General features: G+C 42.5%; 1 protein-coding gene across 4 annotated transcripts in view; it reads left to right on the top strand.

Moving 5' to 3' along the window:
* The window catches only part of LOC126457729 (esterase E4-like), a 339670-nt gene that overhangs the window by 235765 nt on the left and 86384 nt on the right, over positions 1 to 17521 (top strand). Inside the window, exon 1 of one of the 4 annotated variants that reach the window (XM_050094267.1) lies at positions 10839 to 11028. The exons of the other annotated variants lie outside the window; for them this stretch is intronic. Within the exon in view, the coding sequence (XP_049950224.1) occupies positions 10894 to 11028 (135 nt within the window). The 5' untranslated portion in view covers positions 10839 to 10893. Of the gene's footprint in view, positions 1 to 10838; positions 11029 to 17521 lie in introns of those variants that run through there. 4 annotated transcript variants of the gene reach the window in all.

The following is a 17521-nucleotide window of genomic DNA, read 5'->3' as shown; positions in this document are numbered from 1 at the left end:
GATATCATTCAAGCCTGTCAGCTCCTGCCTTCTATGGAATTGGAATTATTACATTCTTCTTGAAGTAAGAGAGTATTTGGCCTGTTTCGTCCACCTTACACATGCGGTGGATTAGTTTTCAAATTACTGGATCTTCCAAGAGTATCAGCTTACCTGAGAGAATGCCGCCTACACCAGTGGTCTTGTTTCGACTTGACACTGTCAGTGCTGTGTCAAATTATTCTCACAGTATCGCATCTCTTCCCTTTCTATAATATGGCTCTCATTTCCCCTGTATAGACCCTCTATGTACTCCTTGCGATACTTACCTTTCCGTTCTTTGCTGAGTACTGATTTTGTGTCAGAGCTCCTGATATTTAAACAGCTGCTTCTCTTTTCGCCAAAGTCTTCTTTCATTTTCTTATGGGCGGTAGCTATCTTTCCACTGGTTATACAAGTTTCTATGAACTTGCGTTTGTCTCCAGTCATTCCTGCTTAACCATTATGCACTTTCTATATATCTCTTGTTTCAGATGTCTGTATTCTCGTATGCTGTTTCATTTGCAGCATTTTTATGTGTTCCCTTTTCATCAACGAAATTTAATGTCGCCTTTGGTATCCAAGGGATTCTACTAGGCCATGTTTTTTCATCTGTTTGATTCTCATTGTCTTAACTATTTCATCTCTCGAAGCTATCCATTTGTCTTCTACCGTAGTCGTTTCCCCTGATTCAGTCAGTCACTGCCTACTGCTGCCCCCGAATTTCTCAGCAACATCTGGTTCTTTCAATTTATCCAGGTCCAGCTTCGTTAATTTTCTATCTTTTTGCATTTTTTCAGGCTTAATCTGCAGTTCATAGCCAGTAATTCGTGTTTAGAATCAACATCTGTACGCCTGACACTACCAGCCGCCATTGTGATTTTATATTTCCGGACAGGACGCGTTGCTGACGAGACGTCATGTATGAGCTAAACCATTGGACTGCACTTGGTGAGAAATTTAGACCGCTAAGTTTCGCTAGTAAGATGTCGAAGTCGACAGTATAAAATGCTTTGCTGAAATCTTAGAAGCAAATGATAGTCGCTTCTTGTCTGTCCATGGCAAGTTTCAGGTCATCTGTCACCTTTATCAGTGCGTTTTCAGTAGCTTGTCAAATTAATCTTTGTTGGGTGCAGTCATCTGCAAGCTGTGGCTCACGTCGGCACCAACAACGCCTGTCGCATGGGTTTTGAGGCGATCCTCAGGTCTTACAGGTTGCTGGCGGAGGTAACGAAAACTGCTAGCCTCGTGCGCGAACTGCAAGCAGAGCTCACTATTTGCAGCGTTGTTCCCAGAGTTGATCGAGGTGCTTTGGTTTGGAACCCAGTGGAGTGTCCCAACCAAAGGCTTCGTCGACTCTGTGACGGTCTTGGCAGACCGGCGTTATCGTGTGGGGGGTGCACTACACAGAGGAAGCAGCTACTCGGATACCAGAGTACTTGTGGAGTGCACATGGGGGCATTTTAGACTAGGCAGTTGTTTGAGCTGCTCTGATGAACACTCGCCAGTCGATATGCAGCAAGGAAAGTCAAACGACATTCAGAATAGAGACACATCGACTGTCATAATTTTATCAGTAAACTGTCGAAGTATCCGTTATAGAGTCCCCGAGTTTATTGCTCTTCATAAAAGTTCTGTCCCCCAAATTGTTCTTGGTACCGGGAGCTGGATGAAACCCGAAGCGGAAAGCTCTGAGATATTTGGCGACTCATGGAACCTATAACGGAAAGACAGAGACCATAGGGGAGGGGAGGGGAGAGAGGGGGGGGGGTAGTGTTCATTGCAGTTTTCAAAAGTACTGTCTCTAGTGAGGTTGAAGTTGAGTGTCACAATGAAGTTATCTGATCGCTTATGACTGGTGTGGGTGAAACCACGTTAATTGTTGGATGTTTTTATCGGCCATCCGATTCTGCTGTGACCGTTGTAGAGTCATTCAAAGGACGTCTAGAGTCAATAGGGCATAAATACCCTGATCATGCAATACTAGTTGGAGGAGATTTTAACCTACCGAGTAGAGGCGGGGATCTCTGAGGATTCATTGAGGGTGGTATAGAGAGTCATGCGAAATACTTTTGAACTGAGTAGCTAGCTCGGCAACCCACGCGTAGTGGAAATACACTGAAGAGCCAAAGAAACCGGTACACCTGCCTATTGTCGTATAGGGTGCCCGCGAGCAACGTAGAAGTGCTGCAACAGGACGTGGTATGGATTCGACTAATGTCTGAAGTAATGCTGGAGGAAATCGACACCACGAATGGCCTTAAATCCACAGGAGTACGAGAGGGTGGACATCTCTTCTGAAGAGCATGTTTCAAAACATCCCATATATGCTCAATAATGTTCCTGTTTGGGGACACCGGTGCCCAGCGGAAGTGTTTAAACTCAGAAGAGTGTACCTGGAACCGCTGTGTAACATTTCTGGACGTGTGGAGTGTCGCATTGTCTTGCTGGATTTGCCCAAGACCGTCGAAATGCACAATGGACATGAATGGTTGCAGGTTATCCGACAAGACGCTTACTTGAGAGACATCTGTCAGAGTCGTATCTAGACGTATCGGGAGTCACATATCACTCCAACTGCACACGTCCCACGCCATTACAGAGCCTCCACCAGCTTGAACAGTCCCCCGCTGACAAGCGGGGTCCATGGATTCATGAGGTTGTCTCCATATCCGTACATGTCCATCGGCTCGATGCAGTATGAACTGAGACTAGTCCGACCAGGCAACATGTTTCCAGTCTTCAAAAATAAGTGGTTCAAATGGCTCTGAGCACTATGGGACTCAACTGATGTGGTCATAAGTCCCCTAGAACTTAGAACTACTTAAACCTATCTAACCTAAGGACATCACACACATCCATGCCCGAGGCAGGATTCGAACCTGCGACCGTAGCAGTCGCACGGTTCCGGACTGCGCGCCTAGAACCGCGAGACCACCGCGGCCGGCTCCAGTCTTCAACAGTTCAATGTTAGCGTTGACGGGTCCAGGCGAGGCGTGGAGCTTTGTGTCGTGCAGTGATCAAGGGTATGCGAGTGGACTTCGGCTCTAAAAGCCCATATCGAAGATGTCTCGTTGAATGGTTTGCTCGCTGACACTTGCTGATGGCCCAGCACTGAAATCTGCAGAAATTTGCGGAAGAGTTGCACTTCTGTCACGTTCAACGATTGTCTTCAATCGTCGTTGGTCCCGTTTCTTGCAGGATCTTTTTCGGTCCGCAGCGATGTCGTAGATTTGATGTTTTACGGCATTCCTGATAATCACGGTACACTGGTGAAATGTTCGTACAGGAAAATCCCCACTTCATCGCTACCTCGGAGATGCTGTGTATCATCGCTCGTGCGCCGCCATTGTAGCAGCAGTAACCGATCTAACAACTGCGCCAGCCAATTGCCTTATATAGGCTTTGCCTAGCGCATCGCCTGTTCGAATATCTCTGTATTTGAATATGCATGGCTATATCAGTTTCTTTCGCGCTTCAGTATATCTTAGACCTTGTAGTTACAAATAGGTCGGAACTTATCGACAATGTCAGTACAGAAACGGGGATTAGCGATCATTATGTTATTATAGTAACTATGACTGCGAAAGTTAATAAATCAGCCAGGAAGGCTAGGAGAGTGTTTCTGCTAGACAGAGCTGATAAGCAGTTATTAGTATCTCACTAAGGCAGTGAATTAGCATCACTCAGTTCCGGTAAATGGATGTAGAGGAATTATGGACAAAGTTTAAGTAGATTGCAAATTGTGGTTTGAAGAGTTACGCGTCTAGCAAGTGGATACAGGATGCAAAAGAGCCACAATGGTTTAATAACGAACTATGCAGGATGCGATGGTGCAGAGGCTGTTGCACTCTCGGTTCAAAACGGATCGCAAAAATGCGACAAGCGAAAGTTAGTAGAGAATGGTGCGCCTGCGGGAACATCTACGCGCGAAGCATACATCAACTACCACTGTCACACCTTAGCAAAAGATCTGCCAGAGAAACCGAGGAAATTCTGGTCTAATGCAAAATCGCTTGTTGACCAGTCTGATGGGGCCTGAAGATAGCAAATCGAAAGCCGAAGTACCGTAATTTCGCGTTCAAGAAATCGTTCACACAGAAGTATCGTACAGACATACCGTCATTTGTCCATCGGACAGACTCCCGTATTAACGACATAGTAATAAGTATCCCTGGTGAAGAGAAAGAATTGAAACATTTGAAAGTAAATAAATGACCAGGCCCGGATGGAATCCCACTTCGATCTTACAAAGAGTACTATACGGCACTGGCCCCTTACCTAGCTTGCATCTATCGTTAATTTCTCGCGCAGCACGAAGTCCCAAGTGACTGGAAAAAGGCGCTGATGACTCCAGTTTATAAGAAGTGTAAAAGAACGGACCTGCAAAATTACAGACCAATATCCCTAACTTCTGTTTGCTGCAGAAACCTTAAAAATATTCACAGTTCGAATATAATAATTTCTTTGAGACTGAGAAGTTAATGTCGACTAATCAGCATGGTTTTAGAAAGCATCGCTCTTCGGAAACTCAGTTTGTCCTTTTCTCTCACGATATACTGCGAGCTACGGATGAAGGGCAACAGGCAGATTCAATATTTTTGGATTTCCGGAAAGCATTTGACGCTATGCGCCATTGGGGGCTGTTGACGAAGGTGCAAGCGTATGGAATAAGTGCACAGATATGTGAGTGGCTCGAAGACTTCTTAAATAATAGAACGCAGTATGTTGTCTTAGACACGAGTGTTCATCAGAGGCAAGGTTATCGTTCAAATGGTTCAAATGGCTCTGAGCACTATGGGACTCAACTGCTGAGGTCATTAGTCCCTTAGAACTTAGAACTAGTTAAACCTAACTAACCTAAGGACATCACAAACATCCATGCCCGAGGCAGGATTCGAACCTGCGACCGTAGCGGTCTTGCGGTTCCAGACTGCAGCGCCTTTAACCGCACGGCCACTTCGGCCGGCAAGGTTATCGTCAGGAGTGCCCCAAGGAAGTGTTGTTTTCTGTGTACATAAATGAGTTGGCGGACATGGTGGGCAGCAATCTGTGGTTGTTTGCTAATGATGCCGTATTGTACGGTAAGGCGTCGAAGTTGAGTGTCTGCAGGAAGATACAAGATGGTTAGACAAAATTTCCTGTTGGTTGACGAATGGAGGCTAGCGCTGAATGTGGAAAAATGTAAGTAAATGCAGATGAGTAAGAAGATCAAACCTGTAATGTTCAGACACAGTATTACCAGTGTCCTGCTTGACACAGTCGTTTAAATATCCGGGCGTAACGTTGCAAAGCGATGTTTGATGGAACAAGCACGTGAGAACTGTGGTAGGGAAGGCGAATGGTCGACTCCGATTTTTGGGAGAATTTCAGGAAAGACTGGTTCACGCGTAAAGGAGACCGCATGTAGGAGGCTAGTGCGACCTATTCTTGAGTACTGTTTGCACATTTGGGATCCTTATCAGGTCGGATTGAAGGAAGACATCGAAGCAATTCGGAGGTGGGCTGCTAGATTTGAAACCGATGGGTTGGAACGACACATAAGTGTTACTGATATGCTTCAGGAACTCAAATGGAAATCCCTGGAGAGAAGGTGACATTCTTCTCGAGAAAAACTATTCAAAAAGTTTAGAGACCCGACATCTGAAGCTGACTGCCGAACGATTCTACTGCCGCCAACATACATTACATGTAAGGACCACGAAGATAAGATACGAGAAATTAGGGCTCATACGGGGATATATAGACAGTCGTTTTTCCCTCCCCCTGTTTAAAGGTAATGACTAGCAGTGGTACAGAGTACCCTCCGACACCCACCATACGGTGGTTTCGGAGTATCTTAGTAGATGTAGATATAGATGCCCAAGGCTATGTTGAGTTACGTATAAAGTGAGAGCGTGTGCGTAGTAATTCCCAACAGAAGCAGCTGCAGTACATATACAGCGACGTTCAACGTACTTTGATGCAGCGTTAGACTCAGAATAATTTAAAAGGCAATTGGAAATAACGAGTAAGTGGAAATCTGTTTAGCCACCAACATATTTTATGAAGTAGAGTAATCGCTCAGTTATTCGGACTGCGCTAACTAGAAATTCGGACTGGAGATTTTCTTTTTTTTCTTCACTAAGTGAACCGGGGACTTTCTCTACCGGACATCGTCCGGCCGAAGTGGCCGAGCGATTCTAGGCGCATCAGTCTCGCAGGTTCGAATCCTGCCTCGGGCATGGATGTGTGTGATGTCCTTAGGTTAGTTAGGTTTAAGTAGTTCTAAGTTCTATGGGACTGATGACCTCAGATGTTAAGTCCCACAGTGCTCAGAGCCATTTTTTTTTTTTTGTACTGGACATCATCGCGCCAAAATTGTTTACTCTAAAAACCCTCTTCCCATTCGCTTCATCTGTGGCCGATAATGAGGGACGTCCTGTATGTATTATTGTTGAGAAAGAAGTCAAAGCTGTTCGGTTTGCTTACTGAAGCTCACATGACGAGTTGTGTTGAATTCCATTTCTGTGATCGCTTCAGAGTGTATTAAAGTACATGCAAATCGTGTTTAGCTTAGAAGACAAAATGAGACAGCTTGATAAATTCCTAGTTGATGCTTCCGCACTGTGTATTACGACAATATGACAGTGCTAAGTCGACGTTAAGAAAAATCGTAAAAAAGCTTAGTCGTTTACGCATTAGGAAATGGGAAACAATGGGAAAACGAAGACTAACCACTGGACCAAAACGACAACCACTGATCTTGGGGTGTGTACCGTGTCGAAACAGCAAACCTCTGGAGTTTCTGTAAGAGGAATATTTTACCGAAAAGTCGCAGTGGAAAGATTAACTGAAAAGTGTGTGCGGTACCTTATGTGTAGACTTTGCAAGTGTTCATGCAGTTCATAGAGATTTCATGTTCGATACTTGGTCATTAAGTAAGGAATGAATCACTGTTTCTTTCGTGTGCTACTACTGACGGCTTAAAATCAATCCTAAGTAGGAAATTTATAAAATGTAGGTCTTTTAACAATATTATGCAGCATCTACCAGGCACCTATAAAGCTAAGTAACAAATGGGCTTATATACCACAGAGTTATGCTTTCACTGGTCCAACAAATATCGAGAGTGAAAAAATTGCAACATCAGACGGTAGTGCCTCATTGGCTGCTCTGGCCGGGAAATTGTAGATCCAGGTGACACAGCAAATAGGTGGCTAAGTACATACAGTAAATATAACACACAAATTTTCCAGTACTGGCAATATTCATTTTGGAATACCAATGGAAATATATATGTGCAGCCGTTTACATTTCAAGCTTGTTCAATGTTGTCTCAGATTTTTTTTTTTTTTTAATTTAGTTTTTTAGAGATATTGTTCTTTATTCACATATTATTGCATTGGTTACTTTGAAATTAAATATACTGTACAGAATTGCAGTTAGTATCACACTATATATAGTTTCAGTGTAACCACTGCACACTCTGTATTTTCTGTTCCTTATTTTACCCTCAAATAACAGTTACAGGAAACATTTAAGTAATTCGGACTGGGACTCACCCCATTTATTTTGAACTGGCTGTTACCCATGGCTGCGCTCGCATATCATCAGTTTTGTTATGATGTGACAGTAATCAACTGTACATGCAGTAATTTCACTACCGTCATGTGTCTGTCTGAGATATGTGTTTTAAAAAATTGCCGTTTTGAGCGGCGGTTTTCGCTAAGCCATGAAGCATTTCCTTATGTTCAAATGTGTGAAATCTTATGGGACTTAACTGCTAAGGTCATAATTCCCTAAACATTACTTAACCTAAATTATCCTAAGGACAAACACACACACCCATGTCCGAGGGAGGACTCGAACCTCCGCCCGGACCAGCCTTCCTTATGTTTAATGTCAGCCATGGTGTGCGGTCCGCGCCCTCCCCCCCCCCCCCCCCCCCCCCCAAAATGGGGCATCTGTGCATCGTGTTATTCAAGTACCTGTGCATCATACAGCGTGGATATTACGCGACAGATTTAATATTTGTAGTATAGTTTATGTTCACTGGTGTAGAAAAGTATGTTCTATCCCCTACCTCACACTCGTAGGGGGCAGTTTTCTTCTTGTTACTTTATCAAGCTCTTCCACTTGGTTCAAGGCTATCTCCACACCAGATTACATCGAAATCGGTTCGGCAGTTTAGTTGTGAAAATGTGACAAAGTTAATTTCGCATTTGGTAATATCAGTTTGGAAGTGTGGATTAAACGCTTTGGGGATTAATGTTTATGGAATACTCCGTCGGTTCTCGGAGGAACATAGACTTACTGAATAACAATATTAATGACCCACAACCATATTAATTTAATAGTTCTTTAAGAATCCGCTATAAGCTTCTTAGGTCTTCGTCAGATAACTTATTACTAAACTGATTGTCCACAAAACTTCAGCGAGAGTTCATATCTGTACAACGATCATTGTACAAAGATTACGTTCACCAGTTTATGCATATGACATAGAAGCCTGTGACACTACCAACTTGTACAACGAATCTGGTTTATGCATTCATATAAGGTTGTTTTAATATCTGAGTATACCGTAATATAAGATTTGTTTGCTCAGTGTCTCTTTGGGTATTACATTATGCTTACGTTTGGTATCGATAGTCATAAAATCTCACATATTTATGTAACAATCTTTGTAAAACTATGAACCCTCGTTGAATTTGTGTGGGTTATCTGTTTACTATTAACTTATATGATGATGGTCTAGGAAGCCGAAAGATGCTTCATAACGAACTATGAAGTAAATATTATTGTGCAACATTAATGTTGTGTATTCAAGTTTTTAATGTCGAACCGTATTAAGTAGAACATATCAGTAAACTGAGGCTTTTTCACAAATGATACAGGTCAACCGCCAAAGAGCTTTTTCAAAGGTTGATTATGTTTCCCTATGCCGCTGTATATTCTTCAAACAATGACACGATTTTGATGGAATACAGCCTGTATGTCGGTCCACGCTAAACTGAAGTTACCTGTGAAACCCCGATGAAAATTCATACTGTAGTTTTGGAGCTTTGCGTGTTCAACAGGGAAACAGACACGACGGTTTTAGATAAATTTTAAAACGCAATATGGTATTGCAGCGCCTGTGTTATTCCGAATTACGATCTAGAGTTCCTTCGAACACTGGATCATGCCCAAAGGAACAGGCACTACAGCTGCTAGAGCCGTGTTGAAACACATGAAGTGTATTCGCAAATATGGACTAACACGAGCTATATAATGGAACGACGACAATGAAAATTTGTGCCGAACCAGGACCCGATCTCGGAATTTCTGCTTTTCTATAGCGGTCGCAACACTTTTTTATCACATTTTGTTCGTAATTGTTTGTTGGATTTTTTTCTGGGCGGACGTATCATGACACTCATCCAAATTCGTCGTTGATCCATTCATTCAGTACTTTATTACAGAGAGCAGCTTACCCTCTGGCCGAAAACGCCGAGCTACCGTGCCAGCATTTCTTTTGGGCTATCCGTGCACGACTGACTGCGAGACCCGGGCTTCCATACGTCGTCAACCACGTCTCTCTACATCCAAGCGTGTCCGAAGGTTTTTGAATTCGTAATTCGAGATAACACAGGCACTACAATATCGTATTTATCCGGCGACACCGGGCGACGGACTTAAAAGCAAAATGCCTCACCTAGATGAAAAAAAAAAAAAAAAAGAACGGTTCAAATGGCTCTGGGCATTATGGGACTCAACTACCGAGGTTATCAGTCCCCTAGAACTTAAAACTACTTAAACCTAAGTAACCTAAGGACATCACACACATATATGCCCGAGACAGGATTCGAACCTGTGACCGTAGCGGTCGCGCGGGTCCAGACTGCAGCGCCTAGAACCGCTCGGCCACTCCGGCCGGCATGAAAATAAACATAATGAATGTACGAGAACAGGTTGTCGACACATGGAAGTTCGGGCCCAGCCGGGAGTGGTGCAAGGATAGCCAAAAGGTAAGGCGATCGTTCGCGAAAAGAGGGAAGTCAGCAGGGTTCGAGTCTGAGTTCGGCACAAACTTTCATTGCTCATTATACGGCTGACAGTAATCCATACTGAAACTACGAATACATTTCATGTATTAAACCTCAATAGCTTTCTTTCAGTGATCGGATTCTCTTTCAGCGATCCGCTTTTGATGACATATAGTCTGTACGTTGCCTCCAGGGTAAGCTCAAGTTATCTTTGAAAGCCTCACAAAATTTCGTACCGTAGTTTTGGAGATTGGCAAGTACACACACACACACACACACACACACACACGCACACACACACACACACACGACTGTTTCAGACACATCTTAGTTAGTGATATTATTTTGATTAAATAAAGGCTGTATATCGTTCCAAGCTACGTTGAAGTTACCTGCGAAATCCCATCAAAATTGGTCTAGTAGTTTTCGAGATGTTCAAACAGACGCGACACTTTTACCATTTTATTTTAAGTATATAAGTTTACTCGAGTTTCACTGTATTTCACTGCAATAACTCCGCTGTTGCACTCTGTTATTAACACGACAGAAAATGAACAAGATGAGTCAAAGTATTAATAAGTTTTGATAAGTCGTAGTTTTGAGCAAGGCATCAGAAGGAGTGGAAGTGCAGGGCGCGCGTGTTACGCGCCTGCCTCTGTGTTGCCCCGAGCACTGCGATAACAAGTGGAACGCGACGGTTGCAGATGGCGGTCATGCTGGCTCACTGCTCTGTCCATCTCCCCCCTCCAGCGCCAACTCGACGGGAAGCAGCAGCGACCTTGGCGGCAGCGCACGACACCAGGCAATGCTCCAACGCGGTGCGCTAGTAGGAGGCAGGCCCTGTTGTGCGAGAGAGCGGAGCAGAATGTCTTCCGTTACAGCGACCGTCCGCCAGGGAGCTCTGCGGGGAAAGGTCACCACCACTCACACTGGCAAGACGTATTACAGCTTCCAGGGCATTCCTTACGCCAAGCCGCCGGTTGGCCCGCTCAGGTTCAAGGTTAGTATCCCTGCGCAGTAGTACCGAGTTTTAAAGTCAGCTGACTCGCCTGACCGGAGCCCCTTTATCGAAACTCTAAATATTACTTTGGACTTCAGTTGCAGCAAATATAACGGAACAGTACTACTATTTGATACATTTTACGTTCACTTCGTGTTTATAAACATCTACCATATATCGATTATGGTACTTTAGGTGGTTAAATTGCTGGTGTTTGACAGATATTATTTGCCTTTCTTAGGACTACAACATAAGAACATCATCATCTTCCAATAACTCCAGAAATGCGCCATCAATAACATATCATTTATTGGGTCGTTAATTTCGCAGCCACTGTTGGACTTACTTCAGTAAATTACTTTGCTCGGGGCCCATGTCATTCACGGGATGAAACAAGAGAAACAGCTGTTTGCATAATTTGCGATAAAGTACAGATAAACAGACGCCGGTAGCGTATTATTTATTTTATATTTCTTCATGAGATGCGAGTGTCCCGTGATATTCGTTGCCCGGGTGGCAATACTTGGAAGTTAAACAGCGCAAAACACCTTCGTCAAGACAAACTTTATTTTTATGTACTCAGTATTTAACTTTACATTGTTTACATAATAGGAATGTCCTTACGACCAAATATTGTAAATGGATTTGTTTCATTTTACTGCGTGTCCTGATTCACTTACACAATTGCTTCCCACAGAGTCCTTATAAAAATAAACCTGACCCTGGTGAAGAAATCGTTGACCAGGTCTTACTCTGTTCCCGGAATCTAAAATGTAGAGAAATTCATCGCAGCCGTCTACACCTAACAGGCAAATTACGTTTAATCGTTCTCGTTAGAAAGCGGGCAATATGCAGGCTTCGAAAGCACAGCACTCTATGAATCTTCTTTTTGACAGAAATTTCGGTGAGTGAGTAATAGGGCCTACGTAGTAGAGAAATTTTGTTCTGGATATAAGGCGCGCCTCTGATGCAAACAACTTTTTTTATATAAAAACTAATACACGTGACAGCACGTTTCTGCTATCGTCCGTGTGCAAGGGCGCCCATACCTGGGAGGTAATGGGGGCCGCACAATCCCCCATCCCCCCCCCCCCCCCCCCCTCGTAGAAAAAAATGTAGTGCATTCAGATGTTCTTAGAAAATTATATAAATGACGGTATTATGAGGGTTTTTACGGCGACTTAAAGGTTAAAAATACTCCATACTCCCCAGGACAAACTCCATAAAAAAAAAACACCGATGATCGTATGAAAGCCCTTGTCAATGGGTATATGCAAACATGTTTTGAGAGATATTACTAAACGAAAGTGAGGCTTACAGGAAGATTTCTTTGGTGTCATTACCTTAAATTTTACCGTATTCTGTTATGTATGTCCCAGACTGTTCGATGCCGTTAGCGTGTTATCTGAAATTAAACGATCTTCCTGTGAATATTGTTGACAATTTAACAAGTAACTTTATCCTTCAACGTAATTTTGTTCTGCGAAATTATTCCGTGGCTATATTTTGTGATTATTTACAGCCAGCTTTCGAAAATCATTCCTAATCTGCGTTCTCGTGTGTCGTTGTTAAGCACACAAAAACACTGCACATATTTGTGGATTTTCAGCCTTAAATAACACATGTCCACTTTACGAAAATCGATGTTAGTGTTGCAGCCATGTGTCAAGTCCCTGTTGATGGAGACTTGTTTTCATATCACTTTGACGCCAAATGGTTTACATTCTGTGTGTGTGTGTGTGTGTGTGTGTGTGTGTGTGTGTGTGTGTGTAACATTTCCTTCCACGTTTTAATTAGTGTGCGATCTCATTCTGTAGAGTAGTTGTTTATGGTCTGTTATACTTTGTTAATGCCTTGTGCACGTGTAAATTTTCTTGTTGTTAAGTTTATAGCACAGGCTGTTGCTGGACTTTGGTATTTTTAAGTCTGTTTTAGTTGGGTGATAGTCGGGGCCCATAAAGTCGTCAGGAAATGTGATACTGGAGCTGTTCTGAACAGCCTGTTTCTAAGTTCCTCTAAAAGTAATGATTAGATTAGCACATTTGCTGACCACTTAGTGACCCACAACCATCACCCAATTAAGAAAAAGACTTAAAAATACAAAAATTCAACCATAGCATTTACTGAAAACTTAAAATGGGAGATAACACACAGAAAGCATCAGCAGTAAGAAAACAATTTATAAACACCTGTATTACACTATGCAGTTACACACTAGCTGGATGCACAGCACTCAGAAGCAGCAGTAACTGTGTTTCGATTAGTTTTTGAGTCCTCAGTCTTATGTTTTGATGCCATCCGCCACGAATTCGTCTCCTGTGCCAACATTTTCATCTCAGAATAGCACTTGCAACTGTTGTCTTCAATTATTTGCTGGTTGTATTCCGATCTCTGTCTTCCTTTACAGCTTTTACCCTCTACAGTTCTCTGTAGTACCACGTGAGTTACTCCTTGAAGCCTTAACAGATATCCCATCATCATGTCCTTTCTTTTTGTCAGTGTTTTCCACATATTCCCTTCTTCTACGATTCTGCGCAGAACCTCCTCATTCCTTTTCTTATCAGTCCACCTAGTTTTTAACATTTGCCTACAGCTCCACGTCTCAAAGACTTCGATTCTCTTCTGCTCCAGTTTTCCCACTGTCCATAACTCAGTACCATACAGTGCTCCGTTCCAAATTTACATACTCAGAAATTTCTTCCTCAAATTAAGAGCCGTGTTTGATACAAGGCAGACTTCTCTTGTCCGAGAATGCCCTTTTCGCCAATGCTAGTCTGCTTTTTATGTCCTCCTTGTCCGGCCGTCATGGGTTATTTTGCAGTCTAGGTAGCTGAATTCCTCAGCTTCGTCTACTTCATAATCCCCAGTCCTGATATTAAGTTTCACGCTGTTCTCATTTTTCTGCTGGTCATTACTTCCTTTTTCCTTAGATTTGCTCTCAATTCTTATTTGGTACTCATGAGACTGTTAATTCTGTTCAACGCATCCTGTAATTTTTCTTCGCTTTCACTGAGGATAGCAACGTCATCAGGGAATCTCATCAGTGCTACGCCACTCTTGAACCTCCCTTTTATTTCCGCTACTGCTTCTTCATGCACAGAATGGACAGTAGGGGTGAAAGACTACGTTCATGAATTTCACTCTTTGTAATCCGAGCAGTTCTTACTTGGTCTTCGACTCTTATTGCTGCATCTTGGTTCTTGTATAGCTTACCCCTATTTTTTTGACAATTTAGAACGTATTTCACCATTTTACATTGTCGAACTTTTCCATGTCGATAGAGCCAATGAATGTGTCTCGATTTTTGCTTCAATTATCAACTGCAACGTCAGAACTGCCTCTCTGATAACTTTACCTGTCCTAAAGCGAAAACGATAGTCATGTAACAAATCATCAATTTTCTTTCCCATTCTTGTGTACACTATTGTCAGCAGCTTGTAAACATAAACTTTTAAGCTGATGGTGCGATAAGTCTCACGTCACTTCTTGCTATCTTGGGGATTGTGTGGATGATGTTTTTCCAGAAGTCTGACAGTATAACGTCTGTTTCTTCTTCTATCACTCCGTCGGATAAGCCTTCCCCTCATAGAGGCCCTCGGTGCATTCTTTTCCACCTATTCGCTTTCTCTTCTGCATTTGTCAGTGGAATCCTCATTGCACTCTCAGTGTTACGGTCCTAGCTTTTTAACTTCACCGCAGATTGTTTCGGCTCTTCAATATGCTTCGTCCGTCCTTCTCACGATCATTTCTTTTTCATTTTCTTCAAATTTTTATCCAGAAATTTCGCCTTAGCTGTCCTGCACTTCATTTTTCTTTCGTTCCGAGGAGACCTGTATGTCTGTATTTCCGAATTGCCACGAACATTTCTGTAATTGCTTCTTACATCGATTGGCTGAAGTATTCCATCTGTTATCCATGTTTTCTTCTCAGTTGCCTTCAGGGAACTTCAAGCGCATCTCTCTTCATTACTTAGTACTTCTATGCTCATTGATTCTTCCTGGCTAGTCTGTTAAACTTAAGCTAACTCTTCATTACTAAATTTGGATCTGAGAACGTATCTTCTGCTGGGTAAGCCTTACAATCAAATACCTCATTTTGGAATCTATGCCTGACTGTGATGTAACGTAACTGAAATATTCTTGTATCACCAAGACTTTTCCTAGTACACGTCGTCCTCTTGTGATTCCCGAACAGAGTATTCGCTATTGCTAACATATTTATTGTAGAATTCAATGTTTCTCCAGTCTCCTTCCCAATACCAAGCCCACATTCTCCCGTAACCCTTTTTTGTACTCCCTCCCCTACAATCGCATTCAAATCCCCAATGACCGTTAGATTTACATCTCTCTTTACGCACTGAATCACCTGTTCAATATTCTCATATACTTCCTCTGTCTCTTCATCCTCTGGTTGTGACATTGGTATGTATACCTAAACTATTGTTGTCAATGTTGATTTGGTATTGATTCTGATGAGAACAGTCCTATCAGTGAACTGTACATAGTAACTTACTCTCTGCCCTACCAATTCATAACGCATCCTATTCCATTATATCATTTTCTGCTGCAGTTGATATTACCCTGTACTCATCTGAGCTAAATCCTACTCTCGTTACTTCACTTCACTGACCCTTCACTGTACGTAGGTTGAGCCTGGGCATTTCCCTTTTCAATGTTCTCTGCCACTTTGACATTCGAAATTCCACGGCTCAACTCGTAGAACGTTATCCATCGGTTGGTTTTGCAGTCGTTTTCTCCGAGTCACCTCCCCGTACATCCATTAGATCCTGCTCATTGTATAAGAGTCTTGGTCTTCCATTACAGGTATTCCCCGTAAACATTTTCATGACCAATCTGGTACTTCCTTGATACTTCAGGCTTTTGGTTAACTTGTGCCGTAAATTAATTTTTTCCAAAATTCTGTTCAGTATCTCGCCATCTGTAATTCGATCTACCCATGGAATCTACAGAATTTTTTGCCTCCTTCCTCCCCCATAACCCTTCCTCCGTCTCGCCAATTGTGTTTTCATCGACTATAATTCAGTACCATTTATAGCCTCTGCAAGTTGGACATACCAGCGATCACAATGAACGGTATTAAAATATTACATAGAACGCTCTTGATCACACAAAAACGCTTTTATTAGGAATTACCAGTTTCGACCTGATCTGAATCATCTCCAGTGACTAAACAGAACAGGAACTTTGGGTACCACACACTGAGTCTACAATATCAGTGGGTGGTATCCACAGTTCCTGTTCTGTGCCATCATCTGCACACGTCGTCAGTGGAGCATGGACCAAAGAAGTTAAACATCGGATCGAAACCGGTCATCACTTACAAGTAAATGTGTTTTTATGTCATAAAGGCTGTCTGTTTAATACTTTATTCGGAGTCATTGTTTAATTGTATCTGTTGATTTCCTCATAATGAAATCATAATATTGAAAATATGAAATAAATACGATGTCGTTTTTCCGATTTTATGGAGCGATAATATTCCTTTAGTAAGAAAAATGACTGACTGAAAGTAATTACATATTACTCTAGGTTCCATAAAACATATTTCTAGACACTTGAAAAGGAAATTATCTTTTTCTGGGCAATAAGGAAGAAAGTAACTGTATCGGCAATAAAAAATTTCTTTCTTAAAATTATATAAAAGCAATCTTCTGCAGATGATTGTCTTGAAATAATATACGGTTCTTCTCACATTTACATAATGGACTTGCTTCTCTTTCCTCCAAACGCCTCTTCAAGTTTCGTGAACGTGGCTCCATTTTTCCCTAGTTACGCCAGAGTCTACAGCCTAGCATTTGTTCTCGAGCCACACCTGCTTGGCCATCTTGCACTTCCTGCCAATCTCATTACTTAGACGTTTGTATTACCTTTCACTTGCTTCATTTGTTACATTTCTGTGTATATTTATAGCTTCCCTACCACGTACCTCAAAAATTTTGTGGGTCTTTTGCTAAGTGTTGTCTTTTTACATATGCGATTTATACCTTCCCTATTTCATCACTCATAACTTCCCATTTCGTTCATTTTTCTGTTCTATTCCTTTCTCTGTATCAGTGCACTGTTGCCTAATGCTCCCTCTGCAAGTCTCAAAAGCCATGGTTCCATCAATTTAGCCAACTCACTTCTCTAAAATTTCCTATTTTTTGTAGTTTCTTGAGGTTTAATCTGCACTCGGCCATTATCAGAAACACGTGATATCGTCACAGTAAACAAGTACACTTCCCCCCCCCCCCCCCAAGGGGTCTTGCGATTCTTTCGTGAGCTCGTGCATGGTGCACATGGGGCCCCAAGCTATTGCACCCGATTCTTCTTTCCCAAACTGCGTTTCCTTCTCAGTGCCCCTCCCTCCTCATCCTTGCCCCTTCCCCACTGCGCTCTTTTCCCCCTCTCGTTCTTCTTATTTATGTCGATCGGGCTCTTCACCTGTTTCGTTGTATTCCTTGCAGTTTTGTTCCTCTTGCCTGTTCTCCTTC

Source organism: Schistocerca serialis, chromosome 2, assembly GCF_023864345.2.
Source record: "Schistocerca serialis cubense isolate TAMUIC-IGC-003099 chromosome 2, iqSchSeri2.2, whole genome shotgun sequence".
Lineage (NCBI taxonomy): Eukaryota > Metazoa > Arthropoda > Insecta > Orthoptera > Acrididae > Schistocerca > Schistocerca serialis.
The sequence above is the reverse complement of the archived record's forward strand: the minus strand, read 5'-3'. Positions and strand labels throughout refer to the sequence as shown.